The sequence below is a fragment of the Oryza glaberrima genome, chromosome 2 (assembly GCF_000147395.1).
Source record: "Oryza glaberrima chromosome 2, OglaRS2, whole genome shotgun sequence".
Taxonomy (NCBI): Eukaryota; Viridiplantae; Streptophyta; class Magnoliopsida; order Poales; family Poaceae; genus Oryza; species Oryza glaberrima.
In genome coordinates this window covers 17211026-17238262 of record NC_068327.1, presented here as the reverse complement: position 1 = coordinate 17238262, position 27237 = coordinate 17211026, and the positions used below count along the sequence as shown (strand labels likewise).

At 43.1% G+C, this 27237-nt stretch overlaps 2 protein-coding genes across 4 annotated transcripts; one reads left to right on the top strand and one right to left on the bottom strand.

Annotated features, from left to right (window-relative positions):
* Nucleotides 1-1704: 1704 nt before the first annotated feature.
* On the bottom strand, nt 1705-15293 carry LOC127763055 (probable magnesium transporter NIPA2). 3 transcript variants are annotated; one of them, XM_052287630.1, is made up of 9 exons: nt 14795-15293; nt 6328-6476; nt 6100-6156; nt 5134-5224; nt 4893-5053; nt 4311-4438; nt 4082-4219; nt 3375-3467; nt 1705-2363 (listed from the first exon to the last, which is right to left on the bottom strand). In XM_052287630.1, the coding sequence occupies exons 1-9, from the start codon at nt 14860-14862 to the stop codon at nt 2178-2180; spliced, it is 1071 nt and encodes a 356-aa protein (XP_052143590.1). In that variant the 5' UTR covers nt 14863-15293; the 3' UTR covers nt 1705-2177. The 3 variants fall into 3 exon arrangements, with proteins under 3 accessions (XP_052143590.1, XP_052143592.1, XP_052143591.1); XM_052287632.1 differs by having other exon boundaries at nt 1706-2363; nt 6318-6476; XM_052287631.1 differs by lacking the exon at nt 14795-15293 and adding an exon at nt 8642-8907 and having other exon boundaries at nt 1707-2363; nt 6318-6476.
* A 5348-nt stretch (nt 15294-20641) lies between these two features.
* Nucleotides 20642-26107, top strand: LOC127763127 (nuclear transport factor 2-like). The gene is made up of 9 exons (XM_052287747.1): nt 20642-20935; nt 21052-21195; nt 21332-21662; nt 21748-21980; nt 22815-22998; nt 23085-23206; nt 23302-23367; nt 24875-24941; nt 25390-26107. Exons 1-9 carry the CDS (start codon nt 20894-20896, stop codon nt 25638-25640), a joined length of 1440 nt encoding a protein of 479 aa, XP_052143707.1. The 5' UTR covers nt 20642-20893; the 3' UTR covers nt 25641-26107.
* The last annotated feature ends 1130 nt before the right edge of the window (nt 26108-27237 follow it).

Sequence of the window (27237 nt, the reverse complement as noted above, 5' to 3'; positions counted from 1 at the left end):
AGACCGGATTAATGAAAAATCCATTATCTAAAAAAGATTTGTTGGTGACTAGTCTTATGACAATTATGCTTCCAATTTGTTACGATTTCACTACATGTTGTACGAGCCAATTTATTTGAAAAGCATCCGTGCTTGACCACAACATTTTCATCCTCCCAATCGAGATGAACGGATTTACAAGTTGTGCACTTGTGTACACACAATTGCAACGTTTTCTTTTTCCTTTTCAATACTTTGTTTGTCGGTACCAACACTTGAAAATTTTGAAAAAACGCCGCCGCTAGCGCAGGTGTCCTCTAACATCTTCCTGATCATGCCCCCACTACTGATATGTTTTTTCTTTGAGAACTACTACTGATATGTTCGTCTTGTTTTTTTATTCATACTAGAAAGGTAAAGATGATTTAATTTGTATACATGTATCAACGGATAAATAATCAGACATGATGAAGAAAAAGAACATCAATCATACGGGAAAGCACGATATGTCGTCCTCCTTTATCTCAAGTAGAGCAAGAATTGACGGAGGAATTAGCAACTTTAATCAACCTTTTCAATTGGCATATTCTTTTAGAAAGTATCTACGTGTCCTGTTAACCGTTTGGTATAATACAAATGGAATCAGATGATACAAAAGTGGGCAACGATGTACATAAGATCCACACGGACTTTGCGAGTCTTGTTCGCTTGCTATCTCTACATCCACACGGACTCTCGTTCGCAGGTTGCTCGCGAGTCATGACCCACGCAGTCTCCTACGCATAATGGGAATTGGACACGGATGACGTAACAAAAGTTTTGACAAAAATATCTTCCATTTTATAATAGTATATATCTATACAAATATTTAATATTTATAAAATAATTTGATTAAACTTTAGAAATTTTGATCACCAATAATTTTTTAAGTGTTTAGTTTAAAAGCAGAAGAAAATATATACATAGTTAAAGAAGTACTATCAAAAAAAATAATCCAGTTTTGAAATGAAGGGGAGATCATCTCATACCTCCCGTTTAGTGTTCCCATTAGAATTTAGAACTGTCCATAGTCATGCATGTGTGTGTTGGAGAGCTGCCTTGCTTGGGGGCTGGGCGCAGCAGGCTCATCCGATGGGAACGATGGACAGAAAACCCAGGTGACCAGGGAAGAGCAAGGAGCCTTCGGCTGTGTCTGGGAAACAGGACTTATTCCAAGTCTCTATCACATCAGATGTTTGACACTAATTTAGAGTATTAAACATAGATTAATTACAAAATACATTCCATAACCTTGAACTAATTCGCGAGACGAATCTTTTGAGCTTAATTACATCATGATTTGACAATGTGATGCTACAGTAAACTTATTATAATTATGGAGGCTTAAAAAATTCGTCTCGCAGATTAGCTCTCATTTATGAAATTAGTTTTTTTATTAGTCTATGTTTAATACTCCAAATTAGCATCTAAACATCCGATGTGATATGGACTGAAAAAGTTTTAGCCCCATCTTCACGTACAAGAGGGATCTGGGGAGGAAGACGAGTCCGATCGGTCATTATCTAAAAGAAATATTTCTATGCATGCCACCATGCTCGCTACTCACATGATTCCTGAGACCGACTCGATGATGAGGCAACGTACCAAGCTTCCAGCAACAATAATTTTAATTTTTATAGTAGTAGAGATATGTGAGATGAGCGGAAAATGAACTTATTTTAGGATAGAGAGAGTAACTGTGTAACCACACTACCATAAGAAACGTTATCCATATGAATATATACTTACTTCGTCCAAAAAGAATCAAATCCTAACTATAAATCTAACCAAATGCTTGTTTAGGTACATAGCCAGAATTCGAGGTTTTTTTGGACGGATTACATCTCAGTGGAAATCTGACATTGTAGTATCTCTGAACTCAAATATTGTCAAGGTTCCATTTACAACACTACTATTGTACAAAACAAAGTTAAAGCACATATCGACACGGTAGAGCGGAAACGCCCAATGCCGAGTTTCATCATAGTCCCTAAATTTTTCAAATTCTACGAGAAAACAAAGTTCTGAACAAGATTGCCAAACAGCACAAGATTGTGCCTGTCTGCGTATCAATTGGTGTGAGACTTTTCAAGTCAAGTTTATTCAGCATCCACTAGCATTTTTTACATCGATAAGCCAAAAGTTTTCGGTACTACATGCTAGCTACTAGACTGTGACAGACGATCTGGGCGCACACTTCCTCCATCGAGACAAATTTCATCATCTGGTAGCGGCGGTTCATTCCCCATATCCCTAGTCTTGTGCAGGAGAAAAGTTCCTGCAACGATGGTCACAAAACCACATAACTGTGTTGCAATCTGTGTTGCATTCCGTGAGAATGAATCCTGGAATAGAAAAGGCAACGATGGCCAAATATATCAGACAAAAATGGCAGATTGTCAGTTGAATTGGAAATACAAAACAGTTATTTGAACTCAAAACACTCTTGGTCATTGCAAGAGAACATCAAGCTGAAAGGATAATGCTGTAACTGCTGATGGGATGTAATTTTGAAATAGTAGGATCCATTGAAGTCAGGGACACAGGCCAAAGCAATAAGTGATGAACAACCTTGTGGAGTTGTGGTCTAGTGAGTTTTTCTTTTTCTTTTTTTTTTATTTATAAAGATGGTCTAGCAGATTAATTTCCTCCAAATGAGTTATCATGGAAACACCTAAATAAAAGCCTGGAATTCCTACACCCAGCAAAACAAAACATGCTCTTCAGATATAGAAAAAAAAAACTGAAGTTCAACCTATACATTTGAACTCGTGAGATATAAACAAACCTTAACTGCCTAAATCTTATTATCTGCAGAGATACCTGGCAGTTATCATAATGCAATTCAAAAAACAGTTTAAACTTTTTTATAATTCTTTAATGTACATTCAGAAGAAAATAAGAAAAAGTAAAGCAAAAGCTTCATATATTATTGATAAGTTTTTTTTTCAAATATATAGCTTATTGCTAAAAAGTTTCTTCTAATTTGTGGCACAGTGCCAGTCAGTACCAGGGTTTGCAATTTCGGTTGCCACCGAAATTTCGGTGGTTGCCGAAAAATTGAAAATTTTGTGATTTCCGGGTTTTTCGGACCGAAATTATTTGAACTTTTAACATGTTTTGACTGAATTTGAACGAATTTTGACCAAATTTACAAATATTTGAGAAAAAAACAGAAAATTTTGGGGAGATTTGTGCTTGCTGGTGGGGGCCGAAATTTCTGAAATTTTGAACCGAAATTTTAAACCATTGTCAGTACTAATCTGGAGCGCATTTTCTCTCAAGGAGACAAACACTACAGGAATCACATTTGCAGATACAATTTTAAAGCTATTTGAAAGTAACAAGTACATCACCTTGTACATAATCATGTTAGCAAAAATAGTAAGTATGGTGAACATCACGTAGTACACAGGAGAGACCACAGCTGTATTAAATGAGTCCAGTGCCTGCAACAAATTAAATAGTCAGAACTCAAACAGAGTTCAAACACATATTTCTGCAGCAGCCTTTATGATTTAGAATTATCAATAAATAGTACTACGTATCTATTTTAGAAATAACTCACAATTTGGATTAGTAGTGTACAATCATATCTTCTCCTTTACTTTCAGAACAAATTATTGACTTGAGTAGTTATGCTTTGATGACAAGGATTGCAAAAAAAAAAAAAAGACATATTCCAAAGTGTGCTACACCTGCACTTACCTTTGGAAAAACTAAAGCAAATAAAGCATTTGCCATACTTTCATAGGAGTAAAAAATAACAAGCTGGCCGTAATATGCTAGACTGCTTGCTTAGTATAGGTTATGAAACAAACATAGGGAAATAAATATATTTGAGTAATTGAGGCTTAGGTCATGTCAGACATTATAGTGCGATTATTTGCATATTGAGTTACACTTTTTGACATAAGCTGAAATGAAATTGGAAGCATAGAAGGTTTAAAAGTTTGTTGCAGAATAGAGCACCTCATGCATGGCCAAACATGATCACCCATTTAAGCAAACTCACATATAAATGCAAATTTACACAAATGGCATCAACATTATGAATGCTTACCTTATTTAAGTAGTTCAACTGCACCAAACAACAAACTATAACAACTACTATGAAGAACCATGTTTGGATGTAGATGAACTGATTTGATCCACCAAATGACAGCTTCAAGGCAATGGCAACTGCCTTTACACTGATAACCTGTTCCAAAAACCATAATTGTATTAATCCACAATCACTAACCACATCCATTCAATTAACTGAATCCAAAGGTGATTTATGTCTTATATACCGTGAGAGATCCCATTGTTGAACAGATTGCAATATAAACAAGCATCTTCCTGTGTCCAGAACGTTCAGCAACCCAGAAAATCAAAAATAGAACAGAAACCACAGCCACACATGAATAAACAATAAAACCTGCAGAAGTTATCCAGATAACAAAACCTTGTGGTTAACATTCTATAAGAAGTTCCATTCTTAGAACAAGTGAGAGAATAAGTAAATGCTCGCAAGAGAACTTTAAGATCATTATTATTGGGATATATTACCCAAAGTTGCAAAATTTTGCGATGGTTGTAGTCTTGCAATTTTCCATAGTATTGGTCAAGTCAGGGAATACATTCAGTTTTACCCCATAAAAAGGGAAAAAAATTAAACATCCACATTGGATACATCGTCCTACAATTAGCAGATTTAGTAATAAAGCTTCCTCACAAAAAAAAAAGATTATGTAGTAACATATGAAAATACTAGTGTTTTTTAAAATGTTAGCAGTACAAAAGTATCCTACAGTATACATATTATATTAATACGAAAAGATAAAAATGGATCCTGTTGGTTCTTTATTGACAGAAGTATTCAAGTAGTTTACCTGGCTCAGTAGCAAGATGCCATATTTCATCTATTGAATCAATCTCTCTCTCCTTTGGGGCATGCAAAACTATACCAACAGAGCCAACAACACACAAGATACAGCCAACAACACCAAACATATGGAGTTTTTCTTTCAAGACGAAGTGTGCGAGCACTGCACTGCATGAACAAAATAGTAAAGAAAACAAAAAACATACTTTGATGCATGAGTAAATTATAGAATGTGGTATGGATACTACCTAAATATAATGCTAAGAGCTCCTAGAGGAGTAACAAGTACAGCAGGAGCAAATGCATATGCTGCAAAGTTTGCTACCTCGCCCAGAATCACTGCAAGGTAAAACAAGATGATTAGGAATAACGTTTGAGCTTCCGGTTCATATCACAAATATTGGTTCACATCTAAGTATCAGTATCCAGTATGTTGATTTGAACTCTGTATTAATGAGATGGCTACCCTTTTTGAAAGTGAAATAATCAGAAAGGGAAATGTAAATAATAATTATAATAATAGGATAGATCGCAGCAGTGATATTGAATTGCAGGGCATGATGCTCATAAGCACTACTCCCTCCGTTTCACAATGTAAGTCATTCTAGCATTTCCCACATTCATATTGATGTTAATAAATCTAGATAGATATATATGTCTAGATTCATTAACATCAATATGAATGTGGAAAATGCTAGAATGACTTACATTGTGAAAACGGAGAAGTACTTTTTAGCGATTATATTCTGCAGATAAATTGCTAAGTTGAAAACCATCCATGTTTTTTTTAAAACAAAGGTCCTAATCTGAGTATCAAGTGTTCAGAATTAAGCTGATCCAAGATTTGCTTTTTCTCAAACTTTGCAAAAGTACCTACTCCGGATTCCTGAAATCCGTGATGTAAATCATGTGGATTGGCCCTAGGATTACTGTACTGGTGGTGGATCTACACAAAACTTAATGCTATAATTATAGCATTCAGTGATTATGCTTCACACTAACCCATCATCCACCATTTTTTCTTCTATTTTTTATGGTTGAAGTAAACAACAAAAAAGTGAACCAGTACCTATATTCAACTAGGACTTATTACTCAAGGTGTGTGACACAATTCAGTCAGTAGTGAGCAGCAAATCCACAATGCAGAATACTTGATTTTTTTAAAAACATATGACTAGAATACTTCAAAAGGCATGGTTCTAATACACACTTACTAGTTATCATCCCCAACCACCATAATGGCTCATACAAGTATGAGAAACCTCCAGAACCTACAGTGCATATTAAAAAATATGAACAAGTAATACTACATAAAAGGCTGAAAGAATTCAAAACTGCACTTGAAAACATTATGCAATTCTACATATAAAAAGCATTTGTTTGCAATGTCAAAAGTTCATTCAGTTTATATAGCTGCTGGAAGATGTACAACCTGCTCTTACCCCAGAATCCCCAGCCTTCTTGAGCCCAATTTTCTTGATAATAAAGCTTGATCCGATAAATGCACTTGATGATATGGCCAGGGTCAACCCTCTCACATTGTCTATAGATGTTACCATGCCTTCTGGAATGAGAATCTATGAACCTATACCTACAATCCAAAATAGTCTAATGAAGAAAACATTTCATATATTGAACTTGTAGACAGTGATGTTCAACCTCAGGTTGCTTTTGCATTAACTCCCATGTAATCCTTAAGCTAAGAGGGAAGATAGGAGCAACTAGATGTTGGCTGATTACAAACAATTGTTTGTTTGACCTTCTGAAGATTTCATAATCAAGGAATAAATTTGATTTATTTATGCTTTTCAATGAAATTATTTATGTTCGAATGCTATGGTGCAAATCCATTATGAGAAGAAACTGGTTTAGAAAGTGATACGTTTCTCTATTCCTTGCTAAAGCAACATGGAAAGGACTGTAGGCTTCAGACCTCTCCAACTCATAGAACATGCCAGAGAAAAGAAACACTTAAAGGAAATACTTGCATAAAATCGAATGGTCATAAATGTGTACAGCATGGAATGGGGAAGCAGCTTTTGCCTGTTGATACTACAACCAAAATGTAAGGAAACTGAACTTTGAGACAAAACTCGATCTGTCTACTGAGAAAAAAAAGTAGTATAATAAGCATGACGGAAAAATATCAAATCGTAATAAGCGTTCTACATGGTGCAGAACATAGAAGATGACAAAATCCATGTTTTGTGCAAAATTCTTCTTTGGTAGAAATTAAGGAGATCTGAATTTGTATTTCACTCGACAGAAATGAAATGAGGACATATAGCATTAGCAAGACACAGGGCAACAACTTTTTTTTTTAGATAATGGATTAAAAACCCGGCCTCTACAACAGGGCAACAACTACAAGCAACCCTGCGGAAAAAGCTTCCCCAAGGCAGATTGCTGCTTAAGTGATAATGCCTTACAACCTGCTTCATCGCATATTTGCAGCACAAACTACTACAAGTAGCAGACTTTGGCATATGACAAGATTTTTTTGTCCTTTGAGAAATGTTTCCTATGAAAGAGAGAATTTTCTTCTTAATACATGTACAGCACATATAAGGCTGTACTCATGAATCATGATCAAAGCATTCAAGATGCCAAAACACGACTATGGCTTTTAGTTCATCCCTACATGAGTTACCAAGAACACTACGGCACGATAATTAAATTTACGATTACAATCTAGCAAAGGAAAGCACAAGAAACCACACGGATTGAAATTCAAGAAAACACTAGTGCCCAATACTTGTAAGATAACAGAAAGAAAAATATCCATCCTCTACGTCAAAAGATTACGCAGGCACACAACCCAACATTACCATCAGAATCTCCTTACCTCGAAATTCAGCAAGAAAGGACCACTAGTTCCCACAAGCTAGCAACGGAAAGAAACGTAGATGAGATTATGAGAAAACAAGAGCACAACCGGTTGATAACCACAAGGATTAAAGTGCATGTTATTGCCAGCGATTCTGAGAGCTGGCACGTGAAGGTTAAGGGAACTTTTGAGCACGCCAGCCATGCACAGGAAAGAGGAGAAAGCTTTAAATAGACGTTAAGAATGTCAATGAGCACGAGAATGAGGGAAGAACAAGTGGAAATTAACTGCCGGCTACAATTAATAATTGCTTTGCCAGATTAAATCAAATCCTGTGCAAAGGAAACGGAGAGAAATGTGTAGTAGTAACTAGGATCATTGCTTTGAGCGGTTAATTACCATCGACTTCAATTTTAAAGCAATAACGAAATTAATTATCAAAGCACGGGGTGAGAAAGAATTAAATTCCCATGAAAACGTTTGCTTGCTGCTGAACCATCCATGCGTAAAGCAAGCCAAAAATCACGGAACAAAACTGACGTGAACTTGTAACCGGTGGAAGGCAAAGCGTTCGAAACGAAAAGGGGATAATCCAATGAAGAAACTGGAAAATTTTAAAATCCCTCGGGGAAGGAAAAAAGAAAACAAGAATACCACCGAATCCTCAGACAACATAGAACAAGGCAAGAAAGATTAGTCCCAAATAATAGCCTAAAATGTTTGCTCAAACATACAAACAATTATTTTTTAAAAAAAGCGTAGCGATTGGGCACTTCGTCCACACTAATTCATCGGGAGAACCAATCATCACCGACCGACTCGTCGTCGTCGTCATCAGCAGCAGGAGAGAAAAAAAAAACGAATCAAACATATACAACCGATCGATATATTACAGGCCGGGCGTGGAGGACTCCGGGCGGGCAAATTACCTCTCCGATCCGCGAGCGCGCGCGGGCGGTCGGCGAGGCGTACGTGCGGGACTCCGTCGGCCGCCTCCGCCTGCGAGACGACAGAGAGATAAGAAGCGCAACGTACGCCGTCGGCGGCGTGTGCTCCGGCGGGCGGGGGTGGGGGGGACTACCCGTGCGTGGAGGCGGAGGCGTGGCACGCGTGGAGAACGCGGGGCGGGAGAAGCAAAGAGAGGGACGGGAAGGGAAGGGAAGGGAAGCGAGACTTGTGGCGGGGGAGGTGGCCAACAGCGAGCGGCGGAGGGGAGAGAGAGGGGGAGAGGGAGGGGGACGCTTTTTACCGTTGGAATTGCTACGGCCGCACGAAAGCCAGACCCCAGACCAGACCACCTCTCGCCGATGCCGGGCCGGTCTTTGGGCCGAATGGGCGACATCGATAAGAATTTATTTTTATTTTTAAGGATATAAGTTCACTTTAGGTCTGGGAAACGCTTTATACCGCGCGTCCGAGCGAATCGGAAATATCAGACGCCCCAGCAGATGGATTAGACGAACCCAAGATGTATGCCCAGTTGTTTCTTTTCGTTCTTTCCTCTTCTTTTTAAATATTTTTTCTTCTAAACTACTTATCCGATCTACAAACCGATTACACCGTTGTATTCGTTTCAATTAAATCTTTACAATAAGATATCATATGTGTCGACGTTTGATGTCGCGATTCCGGTATTTGCATAGTGTGGGGATCGTTGGTACTAGGATATATGCGAGACTGAGGTAAAAGAGATGGAGACGGGGATTTTTATACAGGTTCAGGCCCCTGAATTATCAGGTAATGACCCTACATCCTGTTGGCCGAAACCGATGTTGCTCTTTATTCATCTGGATCACACAAGTACAATATTTGAGGTAGCCTATCTAACTGTTGTCGACATGGCGTTCTGAAGGTCTGACTCGTAGTCGACAACAGGGTAGCATTCCTCCTCGAATCCGCATCCGGCGAGATCAGAGACAGTGCTATATCTCTCCTGACGGTATCCGTAGGCTCCGTAGGGGACTAGCCATGCCTGTCTCTGAAGTCGATATCCGTCGTCTTGTCTTGGCGTATGTTGGCTTGTATGTTGTGGCTTCTGTTGTTCCGTGTCCCCTCTCCTCCTAGGGGGCCTTGTATTTATACCCATAGGTGTCCCCTTGTCCAAATAGAACTAGGAAAACCAATATGGATACAATCCGAGTAGTACTTGTCGTTTCCATGTAGAACTCAGGTTGTCTTTCCTTATCCGGAACTCCATCCATATCGAAGGTTGTTTCCGTATAAGACATTGTATGTGGTGGGTCCTGCCGAGATTTAGTCAACTGCTATTAGGTATGTAGCATCCATAACCCTGACAATATGATTATATTATATCAAAAGAAAAACATATGTTTCAAACCGTTAAAACTAAATGTTTCATATATGATAGTGATATGTTTCAATGTGCGTCTGCAGTGTGTTTCACAAAATTCCTGATACTACCTGCTACTACTCTCTCACTCCTCTCTCTCCACTTCATCCATGCACACATGCATGTATTTTAGCAAGCTTTAAAATGATTTTTCTCATAAATTACTTATCCAATATATGATCCGATCAGACCATTGTATTCGTTTTAATTAAATCTTTACAACAACATATCGCATGACTATATTTTGATAAAGGAAAAACATATGTTTTAATCCGTTAATACTTGTTGTTTCATACGTGGCAGCGACATGTTTCAACGTGTATCTTCACCATGTTTCATAAAAATTTAAATGTTTCAGTTGCTGATTTTTTTGTTTCACCATATATAACTTAATGTTTCACTTGTTGGTCAACTGCAACATTTGACCGTCTGATTTTTTGAGGAGCATCGGACGTTCGATGGGTAGCTTTCTCCCTTTAGGTCTCTCACTTTGTCACCGAGTCTTAGATTCGATCCTGGACCGCAATACCCAGTTCTCTTCTCCAACAAAATTAGATAAAATTTTGGATACTTGTGGCAGTCTTTTTAAACTGCTAAACGGTGTGTTTCGTGCAAAAACTTTCTATACGAAAGTTGCTTTAAAATATCGAATTAATATATTTTTTTCAAGTTTGTAATAGTTATAACTCAATTAATCATACATTAATACCACATCGTTTTACGTAAAACACTAAATCTTCATCTCCAGGAGAAAAGAACACCACCCGTGTAAAGATATTTATGGCGGGTCCCTCAACTCCCCAAACCAATGTAAAGATCCCAAGGTGATTTGGACGACGGTTTTGGCTGACGTGGCACCTATGTGGTGTTGACAAAGTCAGATAAAATCGTGGGGACCCACATGTCAGTGAGGGTTCAATTAAAAATAAAAAAGTTGCAGTGGGACCCACGTACATAGTGGAGTGATCTCTGCAAGGAGGTGGCCGGAGGGAGGTGATGGGGTGCACCGTCGTGTCATGCTGCTTATCGTTTGTCGTGGTGGAGCTTGTTGTCGTTCGCGGTGCCATTGCTAGGAGAAAGGAGATGGACGAGCTCCACACCTAGGTCGACATCGTGAGGAGGGGCCGACCCCCTGGTCAGCAACAAGGCGGACAGAAGACTGGTGTAGGTCGGTAGGGCAGTATAGATTAGGAGACCCAAGACGACCACGGCGGCGGCCAGCGTAGCCGGTTGGAGCCAGTGTTGGTGAGCTGGGCGGCAACCCGGATCTAGAGCCTGTTGAGGGAGGCACGGCGGAGGGGATGTGCTAGGGGTCCAGGGCACGCCGACCATGGTGAAGTGACTCAGGGTGCATGCGAAGATCGATAGGTGTGCTATTTTTGTTAATTCAAATCTCTCAGTTCACTCGTGGCCGTTGACATGTGGAGCGTCGCATGGTGGTTCTCGATGACGGAGGTGGGTGAATCCACCGTCGCGGCCCCAGCAACCCCACCACCACCACTTGAGGAGGCGGCGGAGGACCATAGGGGAACAGTTGTACTGATAGAGTACTTGTGGGGACCCCCGGTTTTATACACCGGTAATCCCATGTGTCATACAGTACTACTCCCTAGAACAGTAGGTGGTACACACATAGCACAATATAATATCACAACTGACATCGTTTACATGTATTTCTACAATAAAAATACAAGGGTAACCTCATTGGGTCCCGAAATAGACCAAGCATGGTCACTTACAATACAAAATGCCAAAGCAATAGATAGAACAGCGGAAGCGAAGCAGCGGCGGTCCATCGAACTCTACAAGCAACGACTGGTGAACCTATGGTCCCTAATCCATCATCTTCAACATGTACTTGGCAGCAACATGGCATAAATCTAATCGACGCCAACTCCTTTCTAAAAGATTTAATTAAGCAAGAGTGATTACATGCATACTCAGCAAGCCACCACTACGAAATGAATCTAGTGCACACAGGGGTTCAAGGATGGCTTGGTTTATTTGCATAAAGCTAGTTTTCACAATCCATTTCACAAACCTACGACATAGTAGTTTTAACTGAAAAACAATGTTAATGTTGAAGTTGTAATTATCCAGGGTTCATCCACCTCTCCAAGCCTCGCTTGGTTCGGTTTACCCTCACATTTCATCTTATATCAACTCTATTATACTAACATTCCCACTCTTTGGGCAAGGTTCACATGTCTCTTATATTTATTCTAAGTAGGATCAAAATTTATGAGTCTAGTCAAGGGTAGTACAGGTCCCAGCGCTCATTAGCCGCGAGCACGGCTATTCGAATAGATTGGTTTACTCACACTGCAGTGGATGTACGCTTTTAATCCCACACTCCGTGACGCACCCAACACATGAGACTTGTTACGGCTCGATTTTTCAGTTACCCTTGCATGGCGGCACCCGCTCCAAGGACTATGAATCCCCATTGCACCCCCGGCGCCACATTCCTCCCTCGAGCCAGTTGTGAGGGGAGTCCTGGCGCTCCCGAGATCAGAGATTACATTATACATATATATAGTTTTGACGTCATTAAACCACATACTTCCACATTTCCATACCAATGTCCAGAACCTACCATGTCTTGGGTGCCACCCCACGAGAATAACCTAGTCCACCGGGTCTAACCCCACTCAAGAAGTGTGGTCGTACTCGGTTCGTTTCCTGCTTAGCTTCTTGACTCGGTCCTTAATTGAGCAGGGTAGGCGACCAGCTGTTTCCAGAACCACCCATATTCTATCCATGCCACCCCAGTCGAAATTATTTTGGTTTTATTAAGTTTTCGGGTTTCGCAAAGGTTTTCATGTTATGGGTGGCGCTTATGTCTCCACCCAATTCCCAATAATCCCATCGAGTGATCAGTATAACCACATCCACATATTCCAAATATGGAGTGTAAAACGTCTATGTAAGCAGGGCTAAGCAGTAAGTAAATAATCACGTGTAACGTAATAGACTCAGGTAACAAAGGTATGTAAATACATAAGGATAACAATATCAAAGGTAGGCTTAAACAATTGTAGGTAATTTTATAATTAGCATGCAATTTTATTTGTAATCAACACATTTATAAAAATAGGATTAACATGTTCAAGGAGGGTGCGTAGTGACTTGCCTTGCTATCGGTCCTAATGTCTTCAAGATAATTGCTCTAGTTAGATAACTAGAATTCCCACGATCGAAGAATAACCCGGATATTCGTGCTCGATAAACGGCTAAATAAACCACACACAATCCTAAAAGAATTAAAATAAAGCAACATTCAATACAACTAATGGTGCCGTTAAATAGATCTCGATTTTAGAGAGATTACAGAAGTTGAACGGAGTTGATCGGAATTACAGTTGGAAAGATATGAATTTTCGAAGTTGGGAAGGGCTTATAAACCGTTGAGGGAACACTCCTCGGTTAGGGACTTGGATCAGACTTTATGAGAGGCTCGGAGTTGAATAGAGGATGTAACATGGACTTTAGTGGAAAGGGAGGCCGACGGTTGGCTATGCCCGAATGTTAGGAAGGGCATTACCTAGACTTTGATAGCAGACTCGATCCTTTGGGCTTGGACAGAGCATAGGGAGGTGATATACACTTCCATGGGGGAAGTCAACTCAGTCAGGAAGGGGCTAGAACGTGGGTCCCTTCAGTGGGTCCCACTCCTTTCTTCTCTCCTATCCTCTTTCTCTTTCTCTCGATCTCATCCGCTCTGCTCTCTCGTTTCCTCCTCGCGAGCGCCAGAGGGCGAGCGGCCATAGCGGCGGCTTGGCGGCGGCCTGGGGGCGACGGTGGCAGGGCGACGCGCGGTGGGGAGGCGGCCTGGCTAGGGCGCTAGGCGACGGGGCGGCGTGGCCGTGGGCGACGGTGTCCGGCGGCGCCCGGAGGGAAGGCGGCATGGCGGCTGGGCGGCTGGGAAGTGGAGAGGGCCGGCGGCCAAGAGGCGGCGTGTGGCGGCGGCCTAGCGCAGTGGGGGAGGAGGGGCCGGCGCCTGGGTGGCGGCGGCGGCCTGGCACGGTTGGCCGGTGGTGAGGGAGGGAGGGAAGGCCTGTGGTGGGAGGGGCGACGGCCTGGGGCGTCGTCTTGGAGGCGGCGGTGGTGAAACTGGAGTGGAGGTTCGGCGGTGAGGAGATGGAGACCGGCGACGGGAGGCAGTGGAGATGGAGGGGAGGGCCGGCTGTGATGGGGACGGAGAGGGGGCGGTCGATCGGCATGGCGCCATGGTGGAGGGAGGCGACAAGGCGACGGCTGATTCGGTCAAGGCGTCGCGGCTGCGGAGGTGACCGTACGTCGGCGCTCGGCCCGGCGCCATGGCGGCTTGGGTCGGGCGAAGACGGCGGTGTAGGTTAGGAGGAGAAACAATGATGCCGCGCGTATGGCAGGGACGATGGCGCGGCCACTCGGCGGCGTCCTGGGCGAGGTCAAGACGTCGGCGGGGCAGCGGCCGGACGTGTCGGCGCAGGCGATGGCCTAGCGACGGCGCGGCAGCAGCCAGGCTAGGCTACGCGGCGGCGCGGCCGGGCGCGTGGGAGAGGGTTGGTGTAGTGGCAGGGGAGTGACGGGGCGCGGTCCGGCTAGGCGTCGGCCACGCAAGGAGGTGGCGACGGTACGCACGATGGTGGCACCGCGCCGAGACGGCGACAAGTGAGTGGGAAAACAGAGAGAAGGCGGTCGACAAAACTAGGAAAGGGAGAGCATGGAAGGGAAGGGGGAAGATGCTCACATTGCGGTAGCCGAGTAGCGGCACAACGTGCGTGGTCGACGGGCGTCGACGACCGGCTCGCGGATCATCCTAGGCTTGCTGTTCGTCCTCGCACACCATGTGTTCGATCGTCGTCAACAAAGGAATACATAATGCTAAGGGACAATGTCAGCGGGTTAGTGCAAGGTAAGAGTTAGGGAGTTAGAAGTTAGCGAAACGGAAAGTAAAGGAGTCAGCGGGTTAGTGAGTTAGGGGTTAGCGAAACCAAAAAGAAAGAGTTAGAGAGTCAGAGGTTAGCGAAACTGAAAATGGAAGAGTCAGTGAAACAGAAAGAAAAAGGTTAGCTGGTTAGTGAGTCAAGGGTTAGATGTTAAAATTAGTCGTTCTCGGGTGATCAATGGTGCGGCGGCCTATCCGTCCTCTTGCTCAACTGAGGCCCAGCCGGAGCCGGCCGCGGCGGAGCAAATGGAGGGATGGCAGCTTGTGCACGGGACTGAGGAGTGCAGTGGACGAGCGTGGAGGTGGAGAAGAAATGGAGAGGAGCCGAGCTGCTGCTGTCTTTGGTGGGGTTTATATAGGTTTGCTGGCTGCCTGTGCATGGGAGGCGATGTGAGGGTGGGCAGGGAGCAGTGCCAAAACGTCGACATCGCCACAGTACCAGGTACGCATGGCCCATCGTACTTGGCTTTGCCACCTTTCGGTGTGATCTTGGCGTTGCTCTTCTCAGTGAACTTGGTTCTGTGGTTGTGGAGGGTTTTGTGGATTGGGTTCATGGTGAATGTATTGCTGCTGTTGGGGAGGGCTCCAGGGCATTTGATGGCTGTGAATGTTTGGTGCAAGACTCTGTGTTGTGCCGGCAAAAGTGGGTGTGAAACCCTGTTGTGGCTTGTGGGCAATTTATCGAACAGGTTCTGTGCATGCTGCTGTTCTGAGGGAGACCAAATAGACTTCTGGTGGTTGGCTGAGAAAGAGAGCATGAGTGGCTGCCAGGTCGGCTGGGGAGGGAATACAGACTTTGGCTGAGGAGGTTGCTTGGTTGGCTGCAGCTCTGAGCTTAGGGAGGCAAAACAGACTTGTTGTGAGATGAGCTGGGCTGACAGGGAAGGGAGGTAGCCTGGTTGCAATAGGAACTTTTGCATATTGCAGGGATTGAATTGGAATGACATACTATGTATTAATGGAACTTGTAATTTGGACTGTATTTATATTTTGGAATGTATAATCTGGACATTTATTTGGCTCTGTACATCGGACTGTGCTTGTATGGTACTATGGAGTGTATGGTTGTGTTCGGTATAGAAATTCCGTTATGACAAGGATTGAATGATTGGACTGCAATACGAGGTTTGGTATTTACGGAACCTGCATTGCCAAATAGGAATCTAGGCTTAACGCCTGACGAACGAATTCATCGGTCGTCATAGGATTATTTTGAGAATGCTCGTACGAACGAACGACAGTAGTGAATTAAGGATTTTTAGGGACGACGTGTGGCATACAAATCCAATCATCGTGGTAGGAATAGATCTGAGGATATTCAAATCAATGTACGATAAATAAATAGGTCGATTGTTTGTAGATATTTGAGGGAATTATCGAGTCGGAATGATATAACGGTTTGAAATAACCGGAGGGTAAAAATTGAGAAAGATATGTCGTGTTGTGACATAAGGGAAGGTTTTCGGGTTATATATTCAGGTCTGTGATTTGTTTAGTATCGAAGCACTTAATAAATCAGATCGTGAAGACAAGGGAAGGAAAGGATGTTGGAATGAGGGCGTCCCTTAAAGAGATAAGATTTAATCGAGATCTTTGGCACACAACCTAAATACACACAAATGCATAATAAATCCTAGCATGCAAAAAGGTTTTAAAAAGATTTTGATTATTCCGAATTTTTAATTTCGTATTTTAGAATCGAAATTTTCAGGGTGTTACAGTACTCCAAGCCCACCACCACCGCGACGGAAGATGTCATGGCAAGAGGAGGAGAGAGATCAAAACACCAAACTAGTTGCTGTTGTGGCAGCCGTCCTTCACCATCCCGCTTGACCCCATACTCATTGGGGTGGCACGCCATCATAAATTTCACGACTGACAGTGACCTGGTCCTTAAATCGCCCGACGAGAGAGTGTGCAGTGGGGAGAGCAGTGGCAGTGAGCGACCGGGCGCACAAGTGTGGAACCAACCTCGCGAGCCACGCTCGGAGCCCACCGCGGTTCCTTCTCGCCGCCTCCACCTCTGTGTCGGTTGTGTCCCGACGATGATGCCGGTGACATGTTGTTCTCGTCATCTTCCCCTCACCTCGTCATCCCGATTCTCACCTTCCTTTTTGTCCACCTCGCCACCGCCATCATTAGAGTCCGTAGGCGGGGAGGGCCTTCATCGATGATCACCGTCAGTGTCCTTCCTCCATCGAGCTAGCTTCTCCTACCAGTTGCCATTCTCCTAACCACTCGCCGCTGGCCTTCTCCTCACCGCTCACCGCCTGGTGAGATAGGAACAGGGGAGGAAGAGAGAGATAGGTGAAGAGGTCTTGATGGGCCCACACGGGAGGAAGAGAGAGATAGGTGAAGAGGTCTTGATGGGCCCACACTGACTCGGTACTATTGATTTGGATGTCACGTCAAACAAAACCACCCGCTATACTATCATGGGACCTACATTGCATCAGTTTTGACAATTGAGGGACTCGGTGTATATGGTATTTCTGTTGAAGGATGAAAATCGAACTTGCTGTCAAGTTAAGGGACTAAAATGAACTTATTCCTTATTTTTATAGTTTGTGTAAGTTTCACAAAACTATAGATATTTTAACCGAATTATTGCAAAACTATTTAAGGTATTGTGTTACAAAGCAGCACATTAGGGCTAATTTTATCATAAAAGGCTAATGCCATAAAACTACATATTTAATAGAGTAAATTGCGTGTTGAGCCACAAATTCTTACCAAAGTTTCACTTTTGACCACCCTTTGTTTTTTTTTAAAAAAATGGGCTAGGTATTTTTGCCAAATGTATCACTTTGGACCAGTTGGCTCATATATCGATGAGACTAACAATCTCTATTGTCCATGTGTTATTTACATGTGGGCCACTCGATCCAAAGTGCAATTTGGCCATAATACTTAGTCCAAAGTAAAAAAGGAACACAATAAGAGTGATCCAAAATAAAACTTTGGTAAAAATATGTGACTCAAAGTGCAATCTACTCAATTTAATATTGAAGTTATCCCAAAACTATGATCTTAGAGTTCAAATCCCTAACACCACCATTATGTTGAGGTTATAAACGTTGTAGTTTTGTGATTAAATTGGCATCAACCTTGTAGTTTTGTGATAAAATTTGCTACTTAATATATAGTTTTGTGATACTTCATTTTAAATCTGTAGTTTTAAATTTGACGCTAATATATATTTTTGTGTTAACATACCTTAAATATATAGTTTTTGTCAAAGTATATGTAGCTTTATGAAATTTACTCTTAAAGTTTTTTTAACACTATTTAATATATAAAACTATATATACTCCTCTCATCATCTAGAAGGGTTAATTTTCCCATCATATACTGTAGTCTTGTGAACACAGCACACCTATCACTTCTCCCGTAATAAGTTCATTTTTTATAATCATTGCATTAAAATTTGTAAAAATAGAAAATAACTGTATGAGAGTAGATAAAATGAGGAATAATTATCTTGAGATTTAATAAAATAGGGGTATTCGAGTCATTTTGATTTTGTATTGGTATGATATGTGAAAAATAAACTTTTTCTTAAGAAACACAGTAGCCTTGTGAACACATGCACACCTTTCACTTGTTCCATAATAAGTTCATTTTTGTAATCATTGCATTGAAGTTTGTAAAAGTAGAAAATAATTGTATTTGGGATAGATAATATGAGGAATAATTATCTTGGGATTTAATAAAGTAGGGTATTCGAGTCTTTTCGATTTTGTATTGGTGTATGCGGGATAGGTGAAAAATGAACATTTTTTTTAGAAACATAGTAGCCTTTTGAAGGCACACACGTTGACAAGCACACCTTATGAGCTGACGATGGGTACATCACCTATTATTTTAGAATTAGCTGTAAATAAAAAACACTGATGTTATGTCTAAGACTTAAATCTGGGTAAATTGATTTCACCATAAGTATCCTACCAAGTTGAGGTACTTTAACCTACCGAAGGAAACAGAAAAGCCGGAGCGTACGGCGTCCACATACGGTATACTAAGGAATAAGTTCACCGGAGGTCCCTCAACTTAACAGCGAGATTTTTTGACGTCCCTTAACCGTAAAACCAGAAATCTTCATCCCTAAATTATACAAAACCATCCAATTCAGGTCCCATGGCGGTAGAGATGCCTGGTTTCGCTGACATGACACCCTAGTAAGCAAATAATAATAATAATAATAATAATAATAATAATGCGGGGCCCACATGTAAGTGAGAGGAAATGATGTGGACCCCATATCTCCTCTTTCTTTTCCTTCTCTTATCTTTTCTCCTTCCCTCACTTCTCTTGAGCTGGTGCGACAGTGGAGCGGGCAAGGGGAGAGAGACGGCCACGCGACGGCACCGGCAGGACGGGGGGAGAGAAGCGGCCAGCGCAACCGCACGCGACAGCGAGAGAGGCGGGTAGCGTGGGCATGGAGCGGGCACGCCGGCCCATCTGCTGGGCGGCGTGGGCAGCGCAGAGAGGGGGAGAGAGGCGGCCGGCGCGACCACTCCTGACGACGAGAGAGGCGGGCGGCACGGAGCGAGTGCGCTGTCCCATCCGCCAGGCGGCGCGGAGAGGGAGAGAGAGGCGGCCGGCGCCCGGCGCTACCGCTCGCTCCGGCGGGAGATGGGGAGAAAGGCGCTACCGCTCATGACGGCGGGAGAGGGGAAGAGGAGGCGGCCGACGCGATGGCGCCGGCGGGAGAGGGGTGGAGAGGCGGTCGACGCGTCGGCCGGAGAGGCGGGCGGCGCAGGCGCGACAGCTCGTGATGGCGGGAGAGGCAGGCGGCGCGGGCGCGGCCTCCTTTCTCCCCCTCTCCTGCCGGCACCATTGCGTCGTCCGCCTCCTCTCCTCCTTCTTCCCCTGCGGGCTTGCTGCGCCATCCGCCGCGCCTGCCCCTCTCTTGCCGGCGCCATCACCGTCCGCCTCATCTCTCCCTTCTCCGCCGTGGGCTCGCTGTGCCATCCGCCGCGCCTGCCCCTCTCCCGCCGGCGCCATCGCCTTCCATCTCCTCTCCCCTTTCTCCCCCGCGGTCTCGCTGCGCCGTCCGCCGCGCCTGCCCCTCTCCCGCCGGCGCCATCGCGCTGTCTGCCTTCTCTCCCCCTTCTTCCGCGCGTGCTTGATGCGCCGGCCGCCGCGCCTGCTCGAGAGAAGCAAGGAAAGGAGAGGAGAGAAGTGAAGAGAAAAATAAAAGAAAGATGAGATGTGGGGCCCACATCATTTTCTCTCACTTACATGTGGGCCCCACATGTTTATTTATTTTATTTTGCTGACTCGAACGTCACGTCAGCGAAACCAGGCATCTATACTGCAATGGGATCTAAATTGGACGGTTTTGTATAGTTTAAGAGTGAAGATTTCTGGTTTTGCAGTTAAGGGACGTAAAAAAGAAAATCTCGCTGTTAAGTTGAGGGATCTCCGGTGGACTTATTCCGCGTACCGAACCTTCTGACTCAACGGGGCTCGAAGGCCCAAAACGCCGCTCAAAACGGGGCTCCAAGGCCAAAAGTTCCGCGGAGAGCAGCTGGCGGCCGTCCCCGTTCGCGTCGCATCGCAGCGCAGCGTACGCGTGCGTGGTGTGTGCCGTGCCCTGGTGGTGGCGGAGCCAGCCAGAATTCAAGGTCGAGGGCGAGGGGCGAATCAATCCGCCACACCGCACCGCATAGTGTCGCGTCGCGCCGCGGCCGCGGGGCTCCAGATCCGGAGCCGTACGTATAACCCCCCTCACTCACAACACAACACAACACAACACAACACACCCTCTCCTCTCCACTGTTCCGCCACAAGACCCCAGGGCGCCGCCGCCGCCACCGCCACCAACTCACTGGGTGAGCCGCCGCGGCCCTAAACCCTAGCCCAGCGCGCGCCTCTCCTCCTCCTCCTACTCCCCCCATGGCCGCGCCGCAGGCTTCCCCGTCGCCCTCCGCGCAAGTGGTAAGCTGCTTCGGTCCCCTGTCTCTCTGTGGTTGCGAGATTTGGAGGGGGGTTTTTCTCGCCGTGGTTCCGTGCTGATCTGCAATGGCGGGGGGGACTGGGTGCTCTCTCTGCAGGTGGGCAACGCGTTCGTGCAGCAGTACTACCAGATCCTGCACCAGTCGCCGGATCTGGTGTACCGGTTCTACCAGGACGCCAGCCGCCTCGGCCGCCCGCCCGCCGACCGCTACGGCGACATGGTCTCCGTCACCACCATGGAGGTCAGCCCCCGCCGCCTCCAGATCTGGCGCCGCCGCGAGGCGGAGGCCTCCATTTCTGACGATTTTTTTTTAATTTTCTGGTTGGGATGGTGACACGAAGATGGGGGGGGGGGGGGTTTTCTGTGTGGTTCCGCAGGCGATCAACGAGAAGATCATGGCCATGGACATGTCGCGGGCGGAGATCAAGACGGTGGATTCGCAGGAGTCGCTCGGCGGCGGCGTCACCGTGCTTGTCACTGGCCACCTCACCGTCCGCGACGGCGTGTGCCGTGAATTCTCCCAGTCCTTCTTCCTGGCGCCGCAGGAGAAGGGCTACTTTGTGCTCAACGACATGTTCCGCTACGTCGGGGACGGCCCTACCCCTGCTGCTGCTGCTGCGGAGGTGCAGCCCGAGGCAGATGCCGTGGCTCCACCCCTGGCTAATGGTACAGCTACTGCTCCTCTGCAGCCTGCTGCTCCTGACTATGGTGTGTTTGGTGAAACCCTTAAACTCTATATAGCTTTTTGGGGGAATTAGATTGTGATATCGATTTGTTTTCCCCCGTTTTGTAGATGCTATGCCGCACGAGGAGCCGGATGTTGTGGAGAATGTGGCGGTGCCTCCTGAGGAGGAGGAGGAGGTTTATAATCCGCCTCTGGAGGAGGTGGAGGGTGGGGCTGTGGAAGAGGAACAATCAGTTCCTGAGGTGATTAATGAAGTCCCAAATAATGTGGTGCCCGTTGTAGCTCCTGCAGCTGCTCCGGTGTCACACGAGGAGGCGCCAAAGAAGTCATATGCCTCAATTGTAGGTTTCTCAAAAGCAGCTTTCTCAAATTTCGAGCTGTATTTTGCTTATACATTTATATCTAATCATGAATGGTGTTTTAACTGTTTTATTCCATATGATTTGCAATTGTGAAATGCACACTGCTACTCTGTAAGCTAGTCCACTCCAAATGTGTAGTTATGCACAAACTTTTACTCCCTCCGGGCTGATAATACTTGTCGTTTTGGACAAGGGTGAAGTCAAACTTTAGAATATTTGATTATGAATCATTTTTAAAATATTTGTCTTTCAAATATGGTGACTACATGTATAGATTAGTCTTAAAAAGTACTTTAATAAGATCATATATTTGCTAACAATTTTATATATATTATAATGAAAAATAATTGTCAAAGTTGTTTTTTGAAGAACGTGCCCTTGTCCAAAACGACAAGTATTATCAACCCGGAGGGAGTAGTAGCTTAGCGTACCACTGCACTAAATATTCTGTAGTCTTATGAGGTGCTTCTTATTGACAAGTTTTTATGTGATGTCATCCATACACTAGATCTAGACTGATTTTGTGCATTATAATGTTTTGTCTTGATGTCGCACAATCTGGGAGCATTAATCTATTGATGGTTGACCAGGAAGAGGCAGTGCTAAAGTTGAAAAATTATTGTGCTTTTTTAAGTGTAGTGCTTCAAATAAATATTAGTGACAGCTTTCAAATAATTTGAGTAGCTTTTTACCTGTTGGCCATGATGGTTGTCATCTTGTTTGGTAGCAGGTGATTGGATTGAACCATTGCTCAAATCAAATTTTTGCTCTGCATTCTTTGTTAATGGTATCGTATTTTTTCCTGTGCTGCAGGTCAAAGTCATGAAAGAAGCTCCAGTGCCAGCCCCTATTCCTACTACTAGGCCTGCACCTGCTGCTAGACCTGCACCTCCCAAACCCGAGAAGCAATCTCCTGCCCCTCCGGCTCCTGCTCCAGTTGCAGATGCTACTCCTTTTAGTTCTAATGCTGAGAGCAGCAATACGCATGAGCCAGAAGGTATTTTCTACAATCCTATGCTTTGATCAATACTCTAGATATGTCAATTCTGTTAGCTTCTCTGAACTTTGGTCTTTATTTTGAAGTTGATGCACATGCGATATACGTGAGGAGTCTACCATTAAATGCCACTACGACACAACTGGAGGATGAGTTCAAGAAGTTTGGCACCATAAAACCTGATGGGATTCAAGTCAGAAGCCATAAGGTACTTGTTTTTTTCCCCTTCATCTGGACTTTGGAAAACTATCTATGTTATTCTGTCTCTGAAAGTGTTGTCAATATTTTCTAATGTAAATGCAGATTCAAGGGTTCTGTTATGGCTTTGTTGAATTCGAGGAAGCTACTGCAGTCCAAAGTGCTATAGAGGTAGTCTTTCTTAGTTTTGATCATTCCATTTTGTCAGGTTGTTTGGTGATAGTATCAATTTGTTCATCACACACTAATTTTGATCCAATACTGTGAGCATTGTTAGTTCATTATCACCGCGTGCTTTTCTTTAGCTACCAACAGCTCTTGTTGCTTGACATTATCTGGTGATGACTGCATTACATATCATATCTTCTCTAATTTTGAGTAACTTGTTTTTTTGTTGTTGAGTGGACACCATTTATCTTTACGCTGTTCTGAAAAAAACCATTCTTTTTTTTTGTTCCACAACTGGTCTGAACCATGAAGCACTGGTCATTGAAGAGCTTAGATATGGGCAAATTTTTGTATATGCCTGCATGACAACGTAAAATATTGGATCTTTCCCTGAGAAACTATAGGTCTGGCTATCACTACAACACATTGGGCTGTTTAAGTATTAAACATAATATTAACTCAGCAGGTAGGAGAGTGCGTGTGAAATGGCTACCTTTCACATACACATGTAAAAAAACTCTCCATCTGTTGCTCCCATTGTAACCAAGGTTCCAAATACTGCTTTGTCTGGAATTATCGGTCCCTGGTGAAATCTGTACTGTATTTACCAGACAAAAGTTCAAGTGCTGGCCAGAAAATTTCTAAATTTAAAATTTTATGTATGAGTTTGAATCACAGCCATCCAGCCAGTAACCAATCACCCCCTGGTTCTGGACCAGTTTCTGGCCAGCTTTTGGAACCTTGGGAACAACTGGAAAATTTTGCTGTGGCTAAAACTATTTTAGAATCCCATCTGTTAACTTTTTGAGAAATTGCTGGAATTATTCTGAATATCCAATTAAGGAGATAAAATTGCTTATTTTGGCTAATGAATGGTTAATTGTGATTTGTGGGATAACAGTTATTTTTAACTTAAAATCATTTATTTGGAACCCTTAATTTATATTTTTATTGGAATTTTTTTTCATATTTCTTTACTAGATTAATAATCCAGGTGTAATTAGGGATGTGTGTGACCTTCTCTTTCCAAAGAACTGGTGAGCATTTTTTTTTAAAAAAATGTTTTCATGTGTTGTGGCAAATGAATTCCATTTTTGGAGAGCTGAACCAAAGTTTTGGTGTATTGTCAATCCCAACATTATAGTTATTGTCATTGTTAGCTTCGTAGATATTGCTCTACGTTACATAATGTTTCCACTGCATTCCACCCAATGGATCGGAATTATTTGTTGTGAATTCTGTAATTTTGTTCTCAGTTCCCCATGTTGTCTGGATCCTACTCTGAGTTTGTATTGTTCAGGTTGAGCTAATCATATCAATTCAATTGCTTCCATGATTTGCTTTCAAGTTTCCTTAACCCTTCAACAAAGGATATCACTTGTTATGTGCAGTCATGCTCTGTTGCCAGTATCATTGTGTGTGGTGACTTTGATGTGGTTTACCTTTTTTTACTTGGTCACTGAGTATTATATACATGCATCAAATTCTAATTGTTTTTAACTTCACACAGGCTTCTCCTGTAATGATTGGTGGACGCCAATGTTTTGTCGAGGAGAAGAGAACACCTGGTTCACGAGGTCAGTGTAACAGAACACTACATGTTTATTTCTTTTTTCGAGTTATTGTAAGTGTAGCATTGGAGCATACTTAAATGTCTGACTAGTCTAAACACCAGTAGTAATGGAATAATGGTCTGCAGTAGTAACTGAAAGAAAAAGAAAATAAAATGAATAAATAGAAAAAGGAGAAAGTCACCATAGTTGGAAATTATCATTGGAATGTCTTCTTAATCATAGGACATGTTGGATGGGCTAATTTATGTTGTCATGAGAAGCGTGACTGCACATTTTGTGAGTTCTTCAAATTTACTGCAAAGTCATTTTTGAGGGATCTCAACACTCTATATCTAGCTGTCTAGCAAACCTCATATAATGGTAGTTAGAATGTTGGCACCTGAAGAATTATTTCCACTATATATGAGCTCAACTTGTTCCAAGTTCTCATCTTACTGATACGTTGCCTCAGGATCCAGCAGAGGAGGAAGGTTTGCACCAGGAAGAGGTAATAACAACTTCAGAGCTGACGGGATGAGAGGCCGTGGCAATTATAGTGGAGGAAGGAGCTACGGAAGGGGTGATTTCAGTTACAGATCTGATTATGGTGGCAGAGGTGGTGGCAGAGGTGGCTCTGCGCGTGGACCTGATGTTGGCTACCAGAGGGTTGACGGTGGTCGTGGTGGCCGTACATCAGCAGGCCCTGGTGCCCCTGCAAAATGAGGGGCGAAGTAGCTTGTCTCTAGGATTATCATTCCATGGTCCTTGGAATGTCCAGATTCAACATAGGCTTCATCAATTGATTGCATGCTGGAATTGTCAAGCCCAATTTACAAATTATGAGGTTCTATTTTTGAAGGCGGCAAAAGGGGTTAAATTGGTTGCTAATTGTAGAATATACACCTATTCACATGTAGTCTTAGCTTGGTCTTTGATGATCAGCTGATGTGTTATTTTTTTTCTTTTTGTGTTAATTTTGTCCCGTTTAAGTTTGGAGCATTCATTTGTTGTGTCCATTTGATTTTATAGTTACTACGAACTGCTGAAATAATTGATAGTTTAGACTCTAGAGTAGCTGGTAAAGTAGTAATTAGGAGAGATTTTGTCTTGTTCTTGTGATGTCTTGAGGCGAAGGACACTCTTATTGATACTAGTTTGATACTGGTTTATTTAATTTTCGAGGAATTTACCCTGTGCGCTTTGGTCTTGTTGGCACTGCTATTCCCTCGATTGCAATTTTGCTGGAGGACTGGTAGCGAACCAAGTAAATATGCAGTCGTTGACAGTCTATCGAGTTGATTAGAAGATATTGGTTCTCTGTTTGGAGGGTGCAAGAGAGGAATTCTTATAATAGTTTTTTTATGCAAAAGTATTATTACTACTACTATCTAAATGAAATGGTCGATTAGAAGATACTGGTTCGAGGTCTGATTTGAAGGTGCCAAGGTAGTAATTCCGATCATAGCTTTTGTTTTATGAATTACTACTATCTAAATGAGATCTCTTTGGCAGGTGCCAAGGTAGATACTAGGAATTTTGGGATCTAAGCAAAGCCCAGCGGATGAATGATTGGACACCATGTCACCGTGTAATGTCTTCACTCTGCACCTCCGTTCATCTCATCAACTTTGCCTACCATTTAACTTGCTACCTCGTCTCCTCTAAGCCAGGCTTCCTAATCCTAGGTTCCATGAGGTCATAAGCATGGTTTTCTGTAAAAGGGAAATATTTTAAGACAGGTGTTCTATTGTTTTCTTAAAAAAAAGACTCATGGATGGTTTAGTACAAAGTAGGTTTATCTACTCATTAGTTTGGTGAAAAAACCTACTCACATAAAAGAACGAGCATCAATGGCTCTAAGGAGGAGTTGAAGATAAGGTTATCAAAATCTTGTATCTATTATACGACTTTATAATCCTGATTAAGGTGCTTGTTTTTATAATTTTATATAAGTAGAATTACGATTCTATGTTTCTAATCCTAACTACAACCTCGGATTCGGATTCAGGTCGCGATTTTAATGACCATGGTTGGAGAAAAAGAAATCATATACCTCCATGCTATTAGAAAAGTGATGGAAGATACTAAGGTAACAAATAAATTAACCTAAGTATCATTATTGTGAACCATTATTTCAAAAAAATAGCATGCATTGGTGAACATTAAAAAAAAATCAAATCCTATATGATGCTGTCTTATTAGTTTTGTTTAATTTTTCTTTCACAAAACATGCTCCTTTGACCAATATTGATACTAATGCTGTGTTCGGCGGCTGAAGAAAGTGAGTGAGTTTGTTTCGATTTCTGAGCGCACGCTTCCT

Bases quoted from the DNA above. Each gene is read 5' to 3' on its own strand.
- LOC127763127 (XM_052287747.1), top strand. From the start codon at position 20,894: ATGGCCGCGCCGCAGGCTTCCCCGTCGCCCTCCGCGCAAGTG. The intron at 20,936-21,051 runs GTAAGCTGCTTC...CTCTCTCTGCAG, and splicing joins CGTCGCCCTCCGCGCAAGTG to GTGGGCAACGCGTTCGTGCA. The intron at 24,942-25,389 runs GTCAGTGTAACA...ACGTTGCCTCAG, and splicing joins GAGAACACCTGGTTCACGAG to GATCCAGCAGAGGAGGAAGG.
- LOC127763055 (XM_052287630.1), bottom strand. From the start codon at position 14,862: ATGATCCGCGAGCCGGTCGTCGACGCCCGTCGACCACGCACGTTGTGC. The intron at 5,225-6,099 runs GTAAGTGTGTAT...TTTACCTTGCAG, and splicing joins GTGGTTGGGGATGATAACTA to TGATTCTGGGCGAGGTAGCA. The intron at 3,468-4,081 runs GTAAGCATTCAT...AATTTGTTGCAG, and splicing joins AGTTGAACTACTTAAATAAG to GCACTGGACTCATTTAATAC.